This window comes from Agelaius phoeniceus, chromosome 16 (assembly GCF_051311805.1).
Source record: "Agelaius phoeniceus isolate bAgePho1 chromosome 16, bAgePho1.hap1, whole genome shotgun sequence".
NCBI classification, from domain to species: domain Eukaryota; kingdom Metazoa; phylum Chordata; class Aves; order Passeriformes; family Icteridae; genus Agelaius; species Agelaius phoeniceus.
Genome location: NC_135280.1, coordinates 12,245,728 through 12,261,017, shown reverse-complemented (window position 1 = coordinate 12,261,017; position 15,290 = coordinate 12,245,728). Strand labels below are relative to the sequence as shown.

The window sequence follows — 15,290 nt, the reverse complement described above, 5'->3', positions numbered from 1 at the left end:
AATAGAGAAAAACAAACAATAAACTGTGAGTTCGACTTCAAAATGCAGGCAAGCAAAAAGGTTTTCATTGAATACATTTTTATGCTGCAAATGTGTTTTTAAGAAAAAGAAACACTGCCTAAGAAATGTTTTCTCTGCTCTCTCCTTTGTCTACAAACATAACATGCTTGCCTTATTATGTTTTGACACTTTTTATACATTTCTTAATTATGAAATCTTTTCAGAGGTGGAGATGCTGAAAAGTCATCTGAGATAGTAGCAGCAGTTTAAATTCTAAGCTTTTCTTCAAATGGGATAATATGGATGAAATAGGAGAATCTTTACTTACCTACATCGTTGGAATCCTTTTTTTATTTTTTTGTTCTTTAGAGTTCAACATTTAACCAGAAAGCAATAAATTTGATTTTATACACTGCCACGTAAAGCATATTTTTCAGTTGAAATGTGGTTTTCATTAAGACTTGGGCCAGAACATTGAGCAGAGCCTGACTGTCTGCCATCCTTTGTTCTCCTTGCTGTTGCCAACAACCACTTCTTTAAAAAAACCATGCACAAAGTGAGCATTAAGGGGTCATTTAATCTTAAAGATACTTGGAACTGAGTCTGAAGGGACAACTTCTGTTCAGCCTCTCGTGCCTGGGTGGGGTTAAGCTGTGCCTGTGTACTGTCATACACAGATTTGAAATTACCCCAGTACCTGAGTTCATGGGCTAATTTAGGATCAATATTTCCTCTTGCTTTTAGGGTTATTTCATATTTTCAACTTAATGCATTAGAATTTATTATTTCTTTCATTCATTTCAGTTCACTGTATTTTAAAGAGCACAATAAAGGAACATTTTAGCTGATTCTATTTAAAGAATTTTTAGTTGCTCAAAATCTTTTCGAGTGTATCTCATGTGTAGTCTGGGCTTTCCATCAACCACATGTAGACACAAATGTGTGATAGCTGACACTTCATTGTTCTTGACAGAAATTAGTATTTTGAACAATTTGCTTTGGCTATTATTAACTGAGTAAATAGTAAAGAACTTGTTTAAGCATACATGTTTTTATATTACATTGCAATACCTTGTCTGTAGAATTAATTATGAATAATAAATTCACACTAATTTCAAAGGCTAGGAAAGGCTTCAGTAGTCACTTATTTTAAGGGATGAACATCTCAGATTTATTGTCACTATCATTTTAAACTTAGGGCCTGCAGTAGCATGTGCAAGTTTAATTTCTTTAATGTCCCCTGTCTTCCAACAATTAAATGAACCTGCAGAGCCTGCACTGATAATCTTGCCTGTCAGTTTTCTGCTGGGTTTCTTCAATGGCAAGGCTGTAAATCTCTGAATATGCAAAAAGAAGATAAATCCCTGACCCTTCGTTGTTTACTTATTAATGGGGTCTCAGTTATTAATAAGTGAGGCAGACCTCAGCTGAACAGGTCTAATGGAAGAGGCAGAAGAGTCTCAGCACTGTGGAGGTTCTGAAATTGCCAGTGCAATTTGCCATTTTGTGATAAATCTAAAAAGTTTGGAGTTGCTGGTAAAAATAGTGGAAAAGTTCAACCCTCTTAATTAAATATGAGCTGTAATTAGCACTAGGTGTGGATGCTTTGAATATTAATTAGGGTCCTCATGGAACTGCTGTCAAGGTTAATGAGAAACAGTGGGGGTCTCAGCAACATCTGGTTTAGGGCTGGAGGTGGTACAAAACCCTTTGGATGAAATGCACCTGGACATCACCCCCTGGTCCCTCTGATGCCATTGCTGCTCTTTTTTACCAGCTGCTGGCTCTGGTGTCGTGTTCAGCATCAGATGGGAAGGAATGGCTTAAGGACCAGCACTAAGCAGCTCCTGTGCTTCAAAACCAGCACAGTCAAAATGCTTATAGAGGCAGAATCTGGATTTGCTTTTGTTCCTTCTTCCCCCTTGCTCAAGTCCCTCCTGAAACAGCTCATTAAAAAATTTAAGGTTGGCTGCCTCCCACACAAGTTTTAAAAGTACTTCTTTAACATTTAATGAATGTCTCTGGTGTAATCCAGTCATTCCTGGGTTTTGCTTCAGCTGGATTTAAAATTTTTTTTTAATAGTGAAAATATTAGGTAAAAGAAATAAGAAAGGAGCTTGACCATTTTAATATTAGAAGGTAAAAGTACACATTTACAAGAGGTTTTAACCTCCACAGAAATTTAACAGGGCCAGTTTCAGTGCAGCATTAACCTTGCTGAGATTGTAGATGCACAAAAAAATCTCAGTGACTTAACCCTGTGAAGTCAGTAAATGACAATGGTTTCCTGCTAAGGATGGATGAATGAAGCAATGGAAACCACTTGCTCAAGGCCATACATTAAACCAGCAGCAATGATGGGATTAAAATTAGAGAGGGTTTGATTGCTAATATAAAGTTCTAATTTTTTCAGACACACAGAGTGCCTCTTACAAAGGAAAATTCAGTTTTCTCTTTTAACCTGTCGAGTACCAAAACTTAACTCCTGTGTGAATTCTTAAAAGCTCTTGAGTTTAGGATGAGTTCAGGTCAGAGAGCTGATGTCTGAATTAGCTGGAATTGGCTGTAAATGCCCTTAAGTACAAAGTGCAGAAGAATGTCTTTTATTCATCCACCCTATTTTAAATTGGGAAATCAAGGACTGATGAGTAGGAATAAAATACCTGCAATAGTTTTGGGCAGGTGCTTGTACATGTGTTGGTGGGAGAATGATGGAGTAGCTTGAAAGGTAATTAAATTTTAATTGTGCATTTTTATATTCCTTGCTTATTAGTGGGATAATTTTATTTTGTAAATTAGTTTATCTGAGGTTGGGGTAGTCCTGCACTAATGGCCTCTAATTGTATCTCAGGCAAAATCTCATTCTGGACATGTTTTTATATAGGTTCAGAAAGATTGTAGTATACATTTCCTCCTCTAGAATTATTTTTGGTGTGGGGAAAACATTTAGTCAGAAGTTTTTTAATTGCTAATTTAACAGGTTTGGTTCTTCTTTATAATATCAAATGGAAATATGCATCTCTCTATAAAGATGAGGGTAGTGTTATTAATGCTATAGGCTAATTGTGATATGAAATGAAATACTGCTGTCTTCAAATGTAAAACTTTTAAAGTTCTTAAATCTAATTTCGATATAGAATTATTTTTTAATGTTATTTAAAGTTTTGAACTGATGCACTTGCAGATTCAAATACTTAATATTTTGACTAGATCTCATTACTATTTTGCATTTGTTTCATGCAGTGGCTCAATGAAGGGTATCTCAAAGTATTCTGAATATCTCAGGGCATTATTGCACATAGGTATTTTTAGTGTTTGTTAACAGTATGCACCCAAATTGTGCACAGCCTCTATTGTGTTCTGTAATTGGTCAGTCAGAGTGATCACAGACTGGGGGCTGAGCTTAGCCCAGCTCTGTGCTGGCAGCTGTGCTCAGGAACCTTTGGAATGAACTGGCTCTGTCCCTCTTCCTTGTCTGAGTTGTTGAGCCATCATTAGTGCAGGCAGCTTTCACTGACCTTTCCTGCCTAAAGACTACTCCACAATTATCCAGCGAGCAGCAGATTTGTTTGTCTAATAACAATATTTAATAGGGTTAGCAGAATGCATTTAATGCAGATAAGAAATATCCTCCTCAAGAAGCAGCCACTGTGCCCTTTTCAGGCCAGGATGCTCTCTGCGTTACGGGTTCAGGACCTTTGCTTATTTTAGCTCATGCCACGTTTCTTCCGTTGTTTATTATTATTATTATTATTATTATTATTATTATTATTATTACTATTTTCCCTCTGATTTCCACAGGGTAATCAGGAAGCTACAGCACCTCCTGACACAATGGCCCAGCCTTATGCCTCAGCGCAGTTTGCTCCACCTCAGAATGGTATCCCTGCAGAATACACAGCCCCACATCCGCATCCAGCTCCAGACTACCCAGGCCAAAGCACTGTTCCAGAGCACACGTTAAACATGTACCCTCCTGCTCAGACACACTCTGAACAGAGTGCAGCTGACACAAATGCACAAACTGTCTCCGGCACAGCCACAGTAAGTCAAGGTTACTGCTCTTTCTGAAGCTCTGTGTTTTGTGTGTGTTTATCAAGAACGTTTTTCCCTTGACACGCTTCGTTTGCGTCAGGCTTAGGTACCCTGTTAATGTTGAAAGTCTGTCAGAGTTTGCTGTTGAACCTGGGGAATGTGTTTTGCTGGTTTTGGAGCTTCTTAATAAGTGTTGGAGCTTTGTAGAACCTGGAATTTCATTTTCAACGGCGTTAGACAAAATGATTAATAGCCAGCCCATGAATCACAGCATAAATTTTAATTAAGTCCAATATGGAAAAACATTGCACATGAGTGTTTGTAGGCATTCATTTGCTGGGCCAAAGAAAGCAACCAAAAAACCCTAACCAGACTCATTTGATTATTTTTATGACCTCTGTGTTTTCGACACAAGCAGTTTTAATAAAAGTATTACTTGAATGGTCCTGTACAAAATTTACTGTGTGAATTAGTATTGTGAAGAGCATGTCTGCAGTATTGTATTTTCTAGAGAGCTTGTTTGTTCAGCCATTACCCAAGTTGTGTGTGGATCTGTGCTAAACAGAGCAGAAATGATAGACTTTCCGTCTATTTGATTTATACGTGAAGTTCTGAAGTGTCATGAATTATGCAAGAGGCTCCTTGGATGGCTCTACCTTGTAATTTAAGTCACAAATTTCACACACTGATAGTTTAGTGTTTCTGTCTTAATTCTAGAGTGGGACCCAATATATCCAGTGCCAGGAGCTGGCAGGTCTCTGAGCCATCAACCAGCCCCTGGTGTTACGTGTGCAGGATGGGGCACAGAACAGGCAGTGCTGGAAACATCTCCTGGCCGTCCTCAGCCTTGCCTCAGCCATTCTCCCTGCCTCAGCTTACCTCCCCTTCCTTCCTGGCTCGTGTCCAGCCTAAAAGGTTTCATGCATTAGGGCAGGAGGAAAAGGAAAGCACATTCTCTTAAATGAGCTCTGCAAATTTATGTTTATTGCCATGCCACTAATTTCTTTGTATGGGTTGTGCAAGAAAGGAAAGCAATACCAAAGGCACCAAAGAATATTCCTTGCTATTACAACAGAGAAATCCTTGTGAATTAATTACATATTTTTGTGGTTTATGCAGTAAAATGTTTTTTTTTTTTTTTTTTTTTTTTCTAACTTGGTAACTTTTTATTGCCCTGAGTTTCTCTTTTCTCCAGTACTGGGAGAAAGTTTAAATTGAAGAGCATCCTATTTGCTGCTATCTCATAGCATTCTTTGCAGCTCTACTGTGTTTCCTCTTATCCATCTCTTTCCTAAGTTAAATTCCTGGCTCCTTCTAGCTTTTAAAACTTGCTTCCATAATCATTTTTTATTGTTGTCTAACTTTTGTCAAATACCACTGTCACTGGTTTAGAGCAGGAATCCTAAGCTGAATATATACTCCAGAAGAGATTGGATATTGACTAAAAAGATAAAATTTCCTACTGTACCTTTTTTTGTTCTGTTCTGTTCTCTGATTTTGCTTGGTTTTTGTGACCACTGCTGCAACTTGAACAATCCCCTGTGATGGCCAGCTCAGCCTTTTCATGTTTTGAAACTGTTTCTGTTCAGTCCTGAAGTGAAATCCTGACAGAGCTAAAATCAATGGTAAAAGACCCGTCGATGGGAGTGGGACAGGAGCTCATCCCTCATCATTTATTGCTTTCAATTGATTGTGTTTCCTCACCCCGTTTTGATTTTTCAGTTGAAGAAATGTCACTCACTTTATCAGAGAAGTCAGGGATGTGTTTTCCCAACATTTTCCATAGCAAAGGCTGGTGAAAAGACACAGTCTGGATTGTCTGCAATGCCCTTATCTTCTTCAGGTGCTCTATTCAATCCCAGCTCTAGCAAATCCAATGATTCCCTGCTTCTGATATGCAAATAGGCTTTATTGTTATTTGGTTTTGTGTCCTTTGCTATCTGCTCTTACTTGCTTTCTGCTTTCCTAGTATCCAGCTTGTATTTTACCTGTCAGACACCTTTTCCCTTCTGTTTCCCCTTGGAGTGAATTGCCATTCTCTGCAGGATAACACTTCAATTCCACCAACCTGTTATATTCAGGGAATATGGTATAGTTATTTGCTCTCTTTATTGTGGATCCTTTCCTTGCATTCTGGTTTCCTTTCTTATTGAGGAATGGACAGAACATTTTGAAGTAGCTCTCATGCTGTTTATAAAGAACTCGATTTCTTTCCTTTTAACTTTCAGGTCTGTTTGAGAAAGTTTTGGTATGGTTTGGTTTTTAACAAGATATTTTTTTTCCAAATTGTAATGCTATATTGAAAGCTGTGGATGCTCTCCCTCAAGAGCAGTGCAATGAAAAGGCAGGTTTCTAAGATGTGTGCTCATCTATGGGTCTGCACTGACATTTAACACATTGTTCACCAGCCAGGTTTACAAATGCACAGACAAATATTGCTTGCACAATTTAATTACAGGCACCTAGGTTTAAAATCTGTTATGCTGGGTGGCATTAGCCATTGCTCTTGGCAAACTGTGGAGACTTTATAAACAGATATATGCAGATGGATCCCAGGCAGATTTAACATGGCCTTTGTAATATTATAAGGGTCCAGCTGTTTACTCTGTAGGTTTAATAATATAAGTTTTTATTATGAAAGAGAGCTTCAACAGCACTGTGTCAACATTCTACCTCCATGTGGTCTTTATTGTCAAAGGAGAAAAAATATGTTTTTTTCTAATTTCTGCTAGCTTTGAGAATAGTTGATTTCCAGTTGAGGAGTTTTAGGTGGAATAGGTGTGGGGACATAGTGGCATTTGTTTGGTAGGTTCCAATGGTTTTATTTAGTTTCCTTTCAGTAAGCTGTTTATGACATGCATTTGAAAGAAAAATAATCAACTGGCCAATCATTCACAAAAGGATGCTGTGGTGATTAAGGACAAGCTGTTGGAGGCAAGACCAGTTTTTGAATTTTCTCACTCGCAGATTTATGTACATCTGAAGCTGGATATACCATTAAAAGTAGATCTTAAAATTTTGCAATGTGAACCTAAAAAACTTCAGGGCAATTGTCTAAACTGTAGAATTACTACCAGAAGTGACTTAATGATCTCCTCCATGAAGGACTGAATCTATGCTGAGGTGAGATAGATCCCAGGCTGTGTCTGAGTGTCCCAGGTTCTTTCTTCTGGTCTGAAAGAATCACTCACTGAAGATGGAGCTCACACTGGGTCTAGTGCCACCTAAACCCCAGCTCTAGGGGGATAGAATATAAGAAAATAAAGACAGTGTAGAAAGGAATCTCACCCCTAAGGAGCTGCAGCTGGGCCAATTATCAAAGATCAGGAGCAGGCCTGACTTTAACAGGCCCCAGGTGTAAGCAATGAGCAGAAGATGCTATAAAAGAGTGGGGTGGGTGGGTGAGAAGGGAACTGGAGTCAGTGGCTGCTTTGTGAGGGGGAAAGAGTCAGTGCTCTGAGGAGCTGCCCACAAGAGAACACCAGGAAGGTATGGAACTATTGTGATAAGGAGACAACAGCATGGAACCCCTGCAATAGGATGACAACACCCAATACAGAGAAAAATAATCAAAATAAACTCTTTCTGTGCAACTCCTCTTGAATCCTCAACTGCAGACCAGGGTGAGCTCTTGGCCCAGCTAGAGCCACTGCCAGGATCCCCATTTTCCACAAACTGATCAAAATTCCAATCATCAGTTTTATTGCAGGTTTGCAATTTTGTGCAGAGTGCTCTTGTAATTCGCGTTCAGAAGTACTTCACGTACTCTTGGGCACGCTCTTGTACTAGTAGAAAGAGTCTTTCCCAGTGACCAGTTTTAATCTATTTAGATAAAATGGTGTAACACAGAATTCTGTCAGGCTAAGTGCTGGAACAAGAGGTGCTCGGATTGCATGTGCAGGGATTGCTAACTCTGACTGTGGTGCTGAGAAACAGGAGAAGAGACACAGAATGAAAGGGTGGTAAATGATTAAAGACAGGGTGATTTAGCTGAAATAATATGAAATTATTGGTAGGTAATAAAATACTGTCAAAAGTTACTTTGAGTCTTCTCTGCTCATCTCGGGTTTTCATCTTTTTGGATCCTTATGTTTGTTAACTTGGAGTAAGGAGGAAGTGCATCTGAGTATATGCAAAATCAATGATCAGCCAGCAGTGGGTTATTTAAATGCTGGTAAACTTTTGGAGTTGCATGGCATCAAATATGTCTTAAGGCATTAACAGAAATAGTAAATGGCTTCCCAGAAGGTTTGATGTATGAAAAGGATGTCACAAAGTTTTGCTGAAAGTGACGTGTCTGATGATTTTGCAGAGTGGTTTGGAGTGCTACATTAAATAGGTATATGTATTAAAGTATTTTTAAGTAAGGCATTTAATCATTTTATGAAATAAGCCTTTACCTGTGTACCTATACAGATGCAATTGTCATGTACATAAATAATTCTGAGGAAAACTTGTTCAGTTTTTGCCTGTGGCTTTCCTGCACAACTTCTGTTGATGACAGCAGGAGATGTGTGTGTAAATAGAAAGGTCATTAGATGGGCATGTGTAAGGGAGCAAGTAACAGTAAAGTAAATGTTTCTCTAGTGTTTCCTGTTCTAAGTGTGTTATACTAATAATGAGAGTGACTATCCTGGTGTGGTAACAGCTGAGGTTGCAGTAATGCTCTGTGGCTTATGTGTTTATATCAAAAATGTGCTGCTTTAAACTTAATTCTACTTCTGCATAAAACTGGAGGTGATTGTGCAGTCCTTCTGTTTTGGACTGAGCTTTCACCAGGCATCAGAGGCTGAAGCCTTGTGTCAGAAGTTGTGTGTTTGGATGGGAGATCTTGAGGGAAAAGGCAGTTTACCTGGAGGAGTGATCCATCCGTGTCTGAAGGGCTGAGCATCAGCAGCCAGCATGGCACTGGGGGATGCAGGGCTGCTCACCCCTGGAGCAGATGTGCAGTGCTGAGGTGAGGGCTGTCTCTGGCCTGGGGAGATGATAAGGAATGTTCCCTCTAACTCCACTGTTAGAACTGAATTGTAGCTTGGTTACTTCCAAACTTCCTCTGAACTGGTACTTCTGTGTGGAAATAACTGATGTGTTAGATGTTATGTTGTTGTTCCATCTGCCCTGTTTACCTTGAGATGTTTTATTCTTTGGGATCTAATGGCCTGCAAATTTGTTATTTTCTTTTCTTGGTGTTCATTTGTCCAGGTTTGTGCCTTTTTTAGTCATGTTGCAGAGGCCATCTCTTCATCTGAGGATTTGTCAAGGCTTAGTGATACTGTGGACTGCAGAAGTATTTGCCACGTTGAATTTTGTTGTTTTGGAGAAGTGAGATGTGTACAACCTTTGCTGATATTTTAGGGGATTTAGTGTTCCAATTACTGTGTTGTGCTTATTAATTTGGTGAGAAAGCTGGGAGTAGGAAGCATGCAAAGTGCTTCAGTGTGTTGTCTAAGCCTGCAGGTGAGTAGATTATTACTACAGTTTTCTGCAGCATGTTTCTGGCTTTTACTAGCTCTTTTTTCTGCTCTGTCCTTCATGTAATTTATTAGTAGAAGTGGTTTTCCTCCCTCCAAGTTTCTTTTTCTCCCTTGGTTCATCTCCTCCTTCTCTCCTACTATTCCATACATGACCTCTCCCTCTGCTGGGGGTGAGGCTGCATTAGCTGCTTCATGCAGTTCCATTCCACATTAAACTGTGCTCTGTATCCCCCTTGGTGTCCAGGTGTGCCTCAGCTGCTCCTGCAGCAGCGAGACAGGGAGGCAGCAATGCTCAAACCCAAGGTCTCTGTGCTGTGCTGGCTCATGGGAGCTCTGAGCTGAGCTTGCCTGGAGTCCAACCTGCCAAGGCTGGGACCTTCTCAGTGCTGCTGAGCTCAGCCCTGCCTCTGAATGCTCTGCTCCTCCCTGAGAGCTTTCCATAGGGTACCTGGAACTGCCTCCTGTGGCTTGGGAAGGAGTGGCTCCCTTCCTCTATCTGTAATTGTGGCTGGCAAGGAGCAGAGCAGAGTTCCAGGGCAGAAACCCACACCAATTCCTTCTCTGAAGGATGGCATTGTGCTCCCCCTGCAAAGGAGCTGGAATTTTCCCCACAAAGTGGCTGTCTTGCAAGCCACATTCTGCCACAGACACCTTTTATGGAAAATCCTTTCCTTAGGATTTTTTTCTCCTGAGAAGCTGAGAGGCCTCAGGAACAAAATGCAAACAGTGGTTATCTGCTGCTGTGGAATGCAACAGGTGCATCTGGGATTGGGCTCATGTGGTTGTTTCTAATTAATGGCCAATCACAGTCAGCTGGCTCAGGCTCTGTCTGACACACAAGCCTTTGTTATTCATTCCTTCTTTTCAATTCTTAGCCAGCCTTCTGATGAAATCCTTTCTTCACTTCTTTTAGTATAGTTTTAATATAATATATATATCATCAAATAACAAATCAGCCTTCTGAAACATGGAATCAGATCCTCATCTCTTCCCTCAACCTGAGACCCCTGTGAACACGGTCACAACATTCCCCCATGGACACTTTTTATTGCCAGCTGGTGTCAATGACCCAGGTTTTATTCTATTTCAATGCCTTGCTTTTGTCTCGAGATGTTTGCCACCAGTATGCTAGATAGCTGATAATGCTTTGACAACTCTTAGAGCAGTGTTTATTCATCTAAATCATACCCTGCTGCTGCAGGCTATTCTACCAGCATGGTGTGCTATTTCATTTATACTACCTATTATATCTGCTCCCAACTGCTCCTTGAAGGAAATATTTCAAGGAGCTTATTTTGAGACCCTGAGTGCTTCAGAGCTGCAGAAGCAAGGAACCCAGTCCAGCTCCTGCTCCACGGTGAGGAGATCAAAACTGACATCCCAAATAGAGAACATAATGCTGTGCTGGGGCCGTGAGGCACAGTAATGGCTTGTGATCATAGGCATTATTGCTCTAAGAGGCTGCCTTGCTGAGAGCCCTGGGTGCCAGCCCTGCAGCTCTGCCCCACGTGTGCTCCTTTGCTTGTGCTGAGGAGCAGCAGGAACGCACTGCTCACCTCAGCCCCTCTGCCTGCCAGTGCCAGCTCCAAAATAGATTCTCCTCCAGGATACACAGAACCTGACACTGTTCCTGGGATGCTGTTTGTGGAGTGCCTGTTTGTATTTCGTTGTTTTGGCTGGGTAGAGGATAAATCACCACCCTCTTTTCCCTGTGGTGCTGGGTGAACTTGGGTTTTGTGATTCTGTGAGTGGGTGTGTGGTGTGAGGACAGCAGCCCTACCCTGCCAGCTGACTGCACAGGGGCTCTTCTGACACCTCAGTGCCTCATCTTTGTCATTCAGGTATCACCTCAGCTTCTTTCACCTTTTGATTCTCACAGCAAGAAAAGTTTGAAAATATGATGTCGAAATAGAAGACAGAAAAAAATCTTAATCTGCTTTTGTCGGCTTCTACAGATATTGTGATTTTTTACTTTCCTCACTTTTGCCTGCTTGAACTTGGTGAAATGTTAAAGCTGAAGCTCCTCCACAAAACCAAAAAAAGCCCCACCAACAAGGATAAAGAGAGCAATTATGCTCTGTCATCTTTAGTCATGTTTGCTCAAATAAATTAGCTGAATGTCTTTGATTACCCTTCTGAATGTTCTTCATAGGGCACCCTAACAGTTCTTAGCTCACTTAGCAGGTAATTCCAGCCAGCTCTAAGGCAGATTTGAAGCACAAAACATTGCAGGGCTCTTTCAATCACATTATCAACCAGAGATGGTCATAATACTGCAACTTGAAAAGTTTCTTCTAGAAAGCATTACCAATTAATTTCTAATCTGTCAAGTTTAATTGACCAATTAAACAATTTAGGGTTTTCTTCCTGCTTGTCCCTGAAAGAGCTGGCTAATATTGGTTTTTAAAGTTTTCTTGTACTTTGTATTGTCTCTTGGGCTCTTCACTCCTCCATACCAATTATTTTCCGTGTTACATTATTGACTTTTTCTTCTCTCTGTGCAACCTAAGTATCCATGGCATGCAAATGCTTTTGCTGTACTTGGCTGTGCTTTGGGTTCATATGTATAGAGAAAAACCATTTTTGCACATTTTGCTGAATACACTGAGCATAAATTTCAAAGGGGACCTTGGTGTGATGAAATAGCCAATTTCAACTTCTTTTATATTTGACCTTCTGCATCTTTGCTCCACGTTACACCATGGTAATTAAAATTGATCCTTTTGAGGGGATTTTTTTGGTGAAAATTAGCTCATTTTCACTACATGCATGAGTGGCTGTGTTAGGTTAGCAAAGACCAATGATGTTTTCCATTCCCTTGTAATTGAGATAATTGACTGTTAATGGCTTGCAACTTTATCAGAAGCTGTTGATTCCTTCACTCACCAACTCTTTGTAATTGCAGTAAATTTGTGCATTGCTTGGAATGAGAGCAGGTTTGTAACTTCTTGGTCATGCAGCAAATCCTTGCCCTTGCTTGCAGGAAGGTGCCTCTCCACTGGAGAGGTCAGAGTGGTGGGAGGGTGGCACAGGTGGCTGCAGGACTGACCAAGTTTGCAGCTAAAAGCTGAAGATCATGCAGAGAATGCAGAGAGGCTTCCTCTCTTCTCCCTGAAGTCATGAGGCTGAATTTCAGCTCATGTGCCAGTCTGTGCCTAGAGCTAAACTTACTCTGCTGCATGACTACACGTGGGTCTCAGCTAAGGAAGGCTTAGTGGGATATTACCCCCCAACCCTGAAAATAGTTTTTTTAATCCTGTTTATACTCTCAAGTTTCCATTCCTCTCCCACACATCTCTCTCTGCAGCTTTCCCACACACCCAGCCACCCACAGAATTACTTTAATTAAACGTTACTCATGTGTGGGCTTGCTTACCACTTCTCCCTGCTTAATTTGTTCCTTTCTAGGGTCAGTGTGAAAGAGTGGCTTGATTCAAACGTGGAACTTGGCTATCCATCAGCATTAGAAAGACAGTAACAAGGCATGTCCCTGTGTCTTGGCTTAACCCACAAGCAGGTGAATCCATCTCAGGCTGCTTCATGCTCTACCAGTGGCTTGACAGGCTGAGATAGACGTTGCAGCAGAAGCAGACAGAGGAAAATGTACTTTTTCATCAGATATGCATTTAGGGAAGGGTTAGGAGTTCTTCTTTTCAGACTTTGCTGGAAAAAGAATTAGACAGAGCTAATACTCACCCATGCATATCACGCCCTATTTGGTTTTTCTGTCATGTGCAGAAAGAATTGGTTGGTCATTTTAAATTGCACAGATCTAGACATTGAATGGCCAATAATTAATTAATTAATTATAGAAATTCCAGAAGAAGGGATAAAAGAGTAACCTATTTTTTGTGTCTTCAATTAATCCTACATGTGTGTGGCAATTTCTTTACAAAAGTGTGACACAGTGTCGTGGGTAGACTGTGACTGACCTCCGTAATATTTTGGGAGGTTTTTATATAGAAATATCAAATAATTGCTAATTAAAAAAAAAATTACAAAGCCTTCCTCTTTTTTTGCTTCCTTCTTGCCTGCTTTAATCTTTGTGTGCATTTTCATTGTCTAATCTTCCTTACACGACTCCTTTTCTATAGTTTTTCTTTTGTTTTCCAATTATGTTGTTTTTCAATATGTAGGCTTTGTCTCCATTTTATGTTTCTTCCCAGTTTTTGCTCATTCCAGTAATATCTACTAGCTTGCTTTCATTTCCTCCTTCCCTATAGGAGGTACCACTGATTTTAATGTGGCATGGAGAGAATATCTGAATCTCTGAAGGAAATATATAGTGGATGTGAAAAACATAGACCATTGCTCTGGTATTTTTGTATCTAAATTGCAGCAGCTTGCTGGTTCTAGATGCTTTTTCAGCTGATATCCCACACAGTTGTATTGAAGCATCAGCATATTGTGCTGCCTTTTTTGATTTAGGAAAACTTCTCAACAGCTTTTTAAGAGAGATCCCTTAGGTCTTCTGCTATTCTTGCTTAAAGGCGCTTCTTGCATTTGCTTTTCCAGCAGAGACCTCTTTAAATCTCACCCACAGCAGCAGCTGCCACTGCCTCTGGGCTTTTCCCTACATGGGAAGTTGTCACTGCCTCTGAAATCTGCTGAGTTTACCCCAGAACACAAACTGAGCTGCCCATTTAACACCCACCTGTGAACGCAGCAAGGTGCGCCCATGCTCCTGCCCTGCCCTGGCAACAGCTCTGCACAAATGCTTCCAAAGGAGGGGCTGAAAAAGCACCTGGGGGCAGCTCCTCACCTGCCCCAGCTCTGAGAACACCCCAGGTGGGGCAGAGAGATGAAACTCTCTCCATAGAGCAGGTGGTTTGCCATTGAGGACATCTCCATCTTGATAAACTGACTGGCTGCAGCCTGCTGCTGCCTCCCAGCCTCCTCATCCTCCCAAAGCAGCAATGGAGGGCTTCTCTTGCTCTGCTCTTTTTGCTTTGGATTGTAATTCAAATACTTTTTCTTTATTCTCTGATTTATAAAAGATAAAAAAGGCAGCAGACTGCCTTGTGATACAGTCAGGAGAGTGTGCTTACAATCAAGTCTTTTCTGTGGCTGTGGGTTTTTTTGTTGTTGCTGTCATAAAAAGCGCGTCAAAAGATGTCAACTATTTCATGTCATAAAGATACACATGAGTTCCAGCTGTTCCAGAGTAGTATCTAAATATTTGATTTGAAAACAAGATGTGTACCAAGGCTGCACCATATTGCAGGCATGCTCACCCAGCTAGCCAGGAAGAGCTGAGCCTGCCTGTGCTAATTAGTGTTTGCAGATAAAGCTCCTCCAGTGCATGCTGAAGTGAAAAAAAATGGGTTATAACTACATCATGTGCGAGAAAAGAGAGATCTAAAAAAACCCAAACTATGTAAATTCACTATTTTTCGTGTCATAACAATGCTGGGGCATCTGATTTTTCTTTTCATGAGGATGTGGTTTATTTTTTTAATATGTTCATATTACAAAAGGTATTATTGCTGATATTGTTGAAAGAGATTTGTTGCCAAAAATGTGGTTATAAAATGTCAATTTGTTTAAAATATTTGCAAGCGTTCAGCTTAAAGCTAGAAGATACTAAAAAAGAAATCTTGTGGATTTTTACTTTGAGGAAAAATTTGTAGATTTGTCCAGAGAAATTTGCTTTAAACTTATGTATTTACTTGAAAATGTAGCGATTCTGTTGCCTAATTACTTAGAGTCCTTATTCTTTTGACTTTAGGGATATGGAAATATTGATTGTGCTGAGAAATATGATTTCTCATGGACATATTC

The 15,290-nt window shown here is 40.3% G+C and overlaps 1 protein-coding gene across 43 annotated transcripts in view; it reads left to right on the top strand.

Moving 5' to 3' along the window:
- RBFOX1 (RNA binding fox-1 homolog 1) overlaps positions 1-15,290 on the top strand; it is a 1,204,921-nt gene that overhangs the window by 1,073,361 nt on the left and 116,270 nt on the right. For all 43 annotated transcript variants that reach the window (XM_077187091.1, XM_077187084.1, XM_077187083.1 and 40 more), the window contains one exon: positions 3,802-4,044. In XM_077187091.1, coding sequence (XP_077043206.1) covers positions 3,802-4,044 — 243 coding nt within the window. The remainder of the gene's footprint in view (positions 1-3,801; positions 4,045-15,290) is intronic.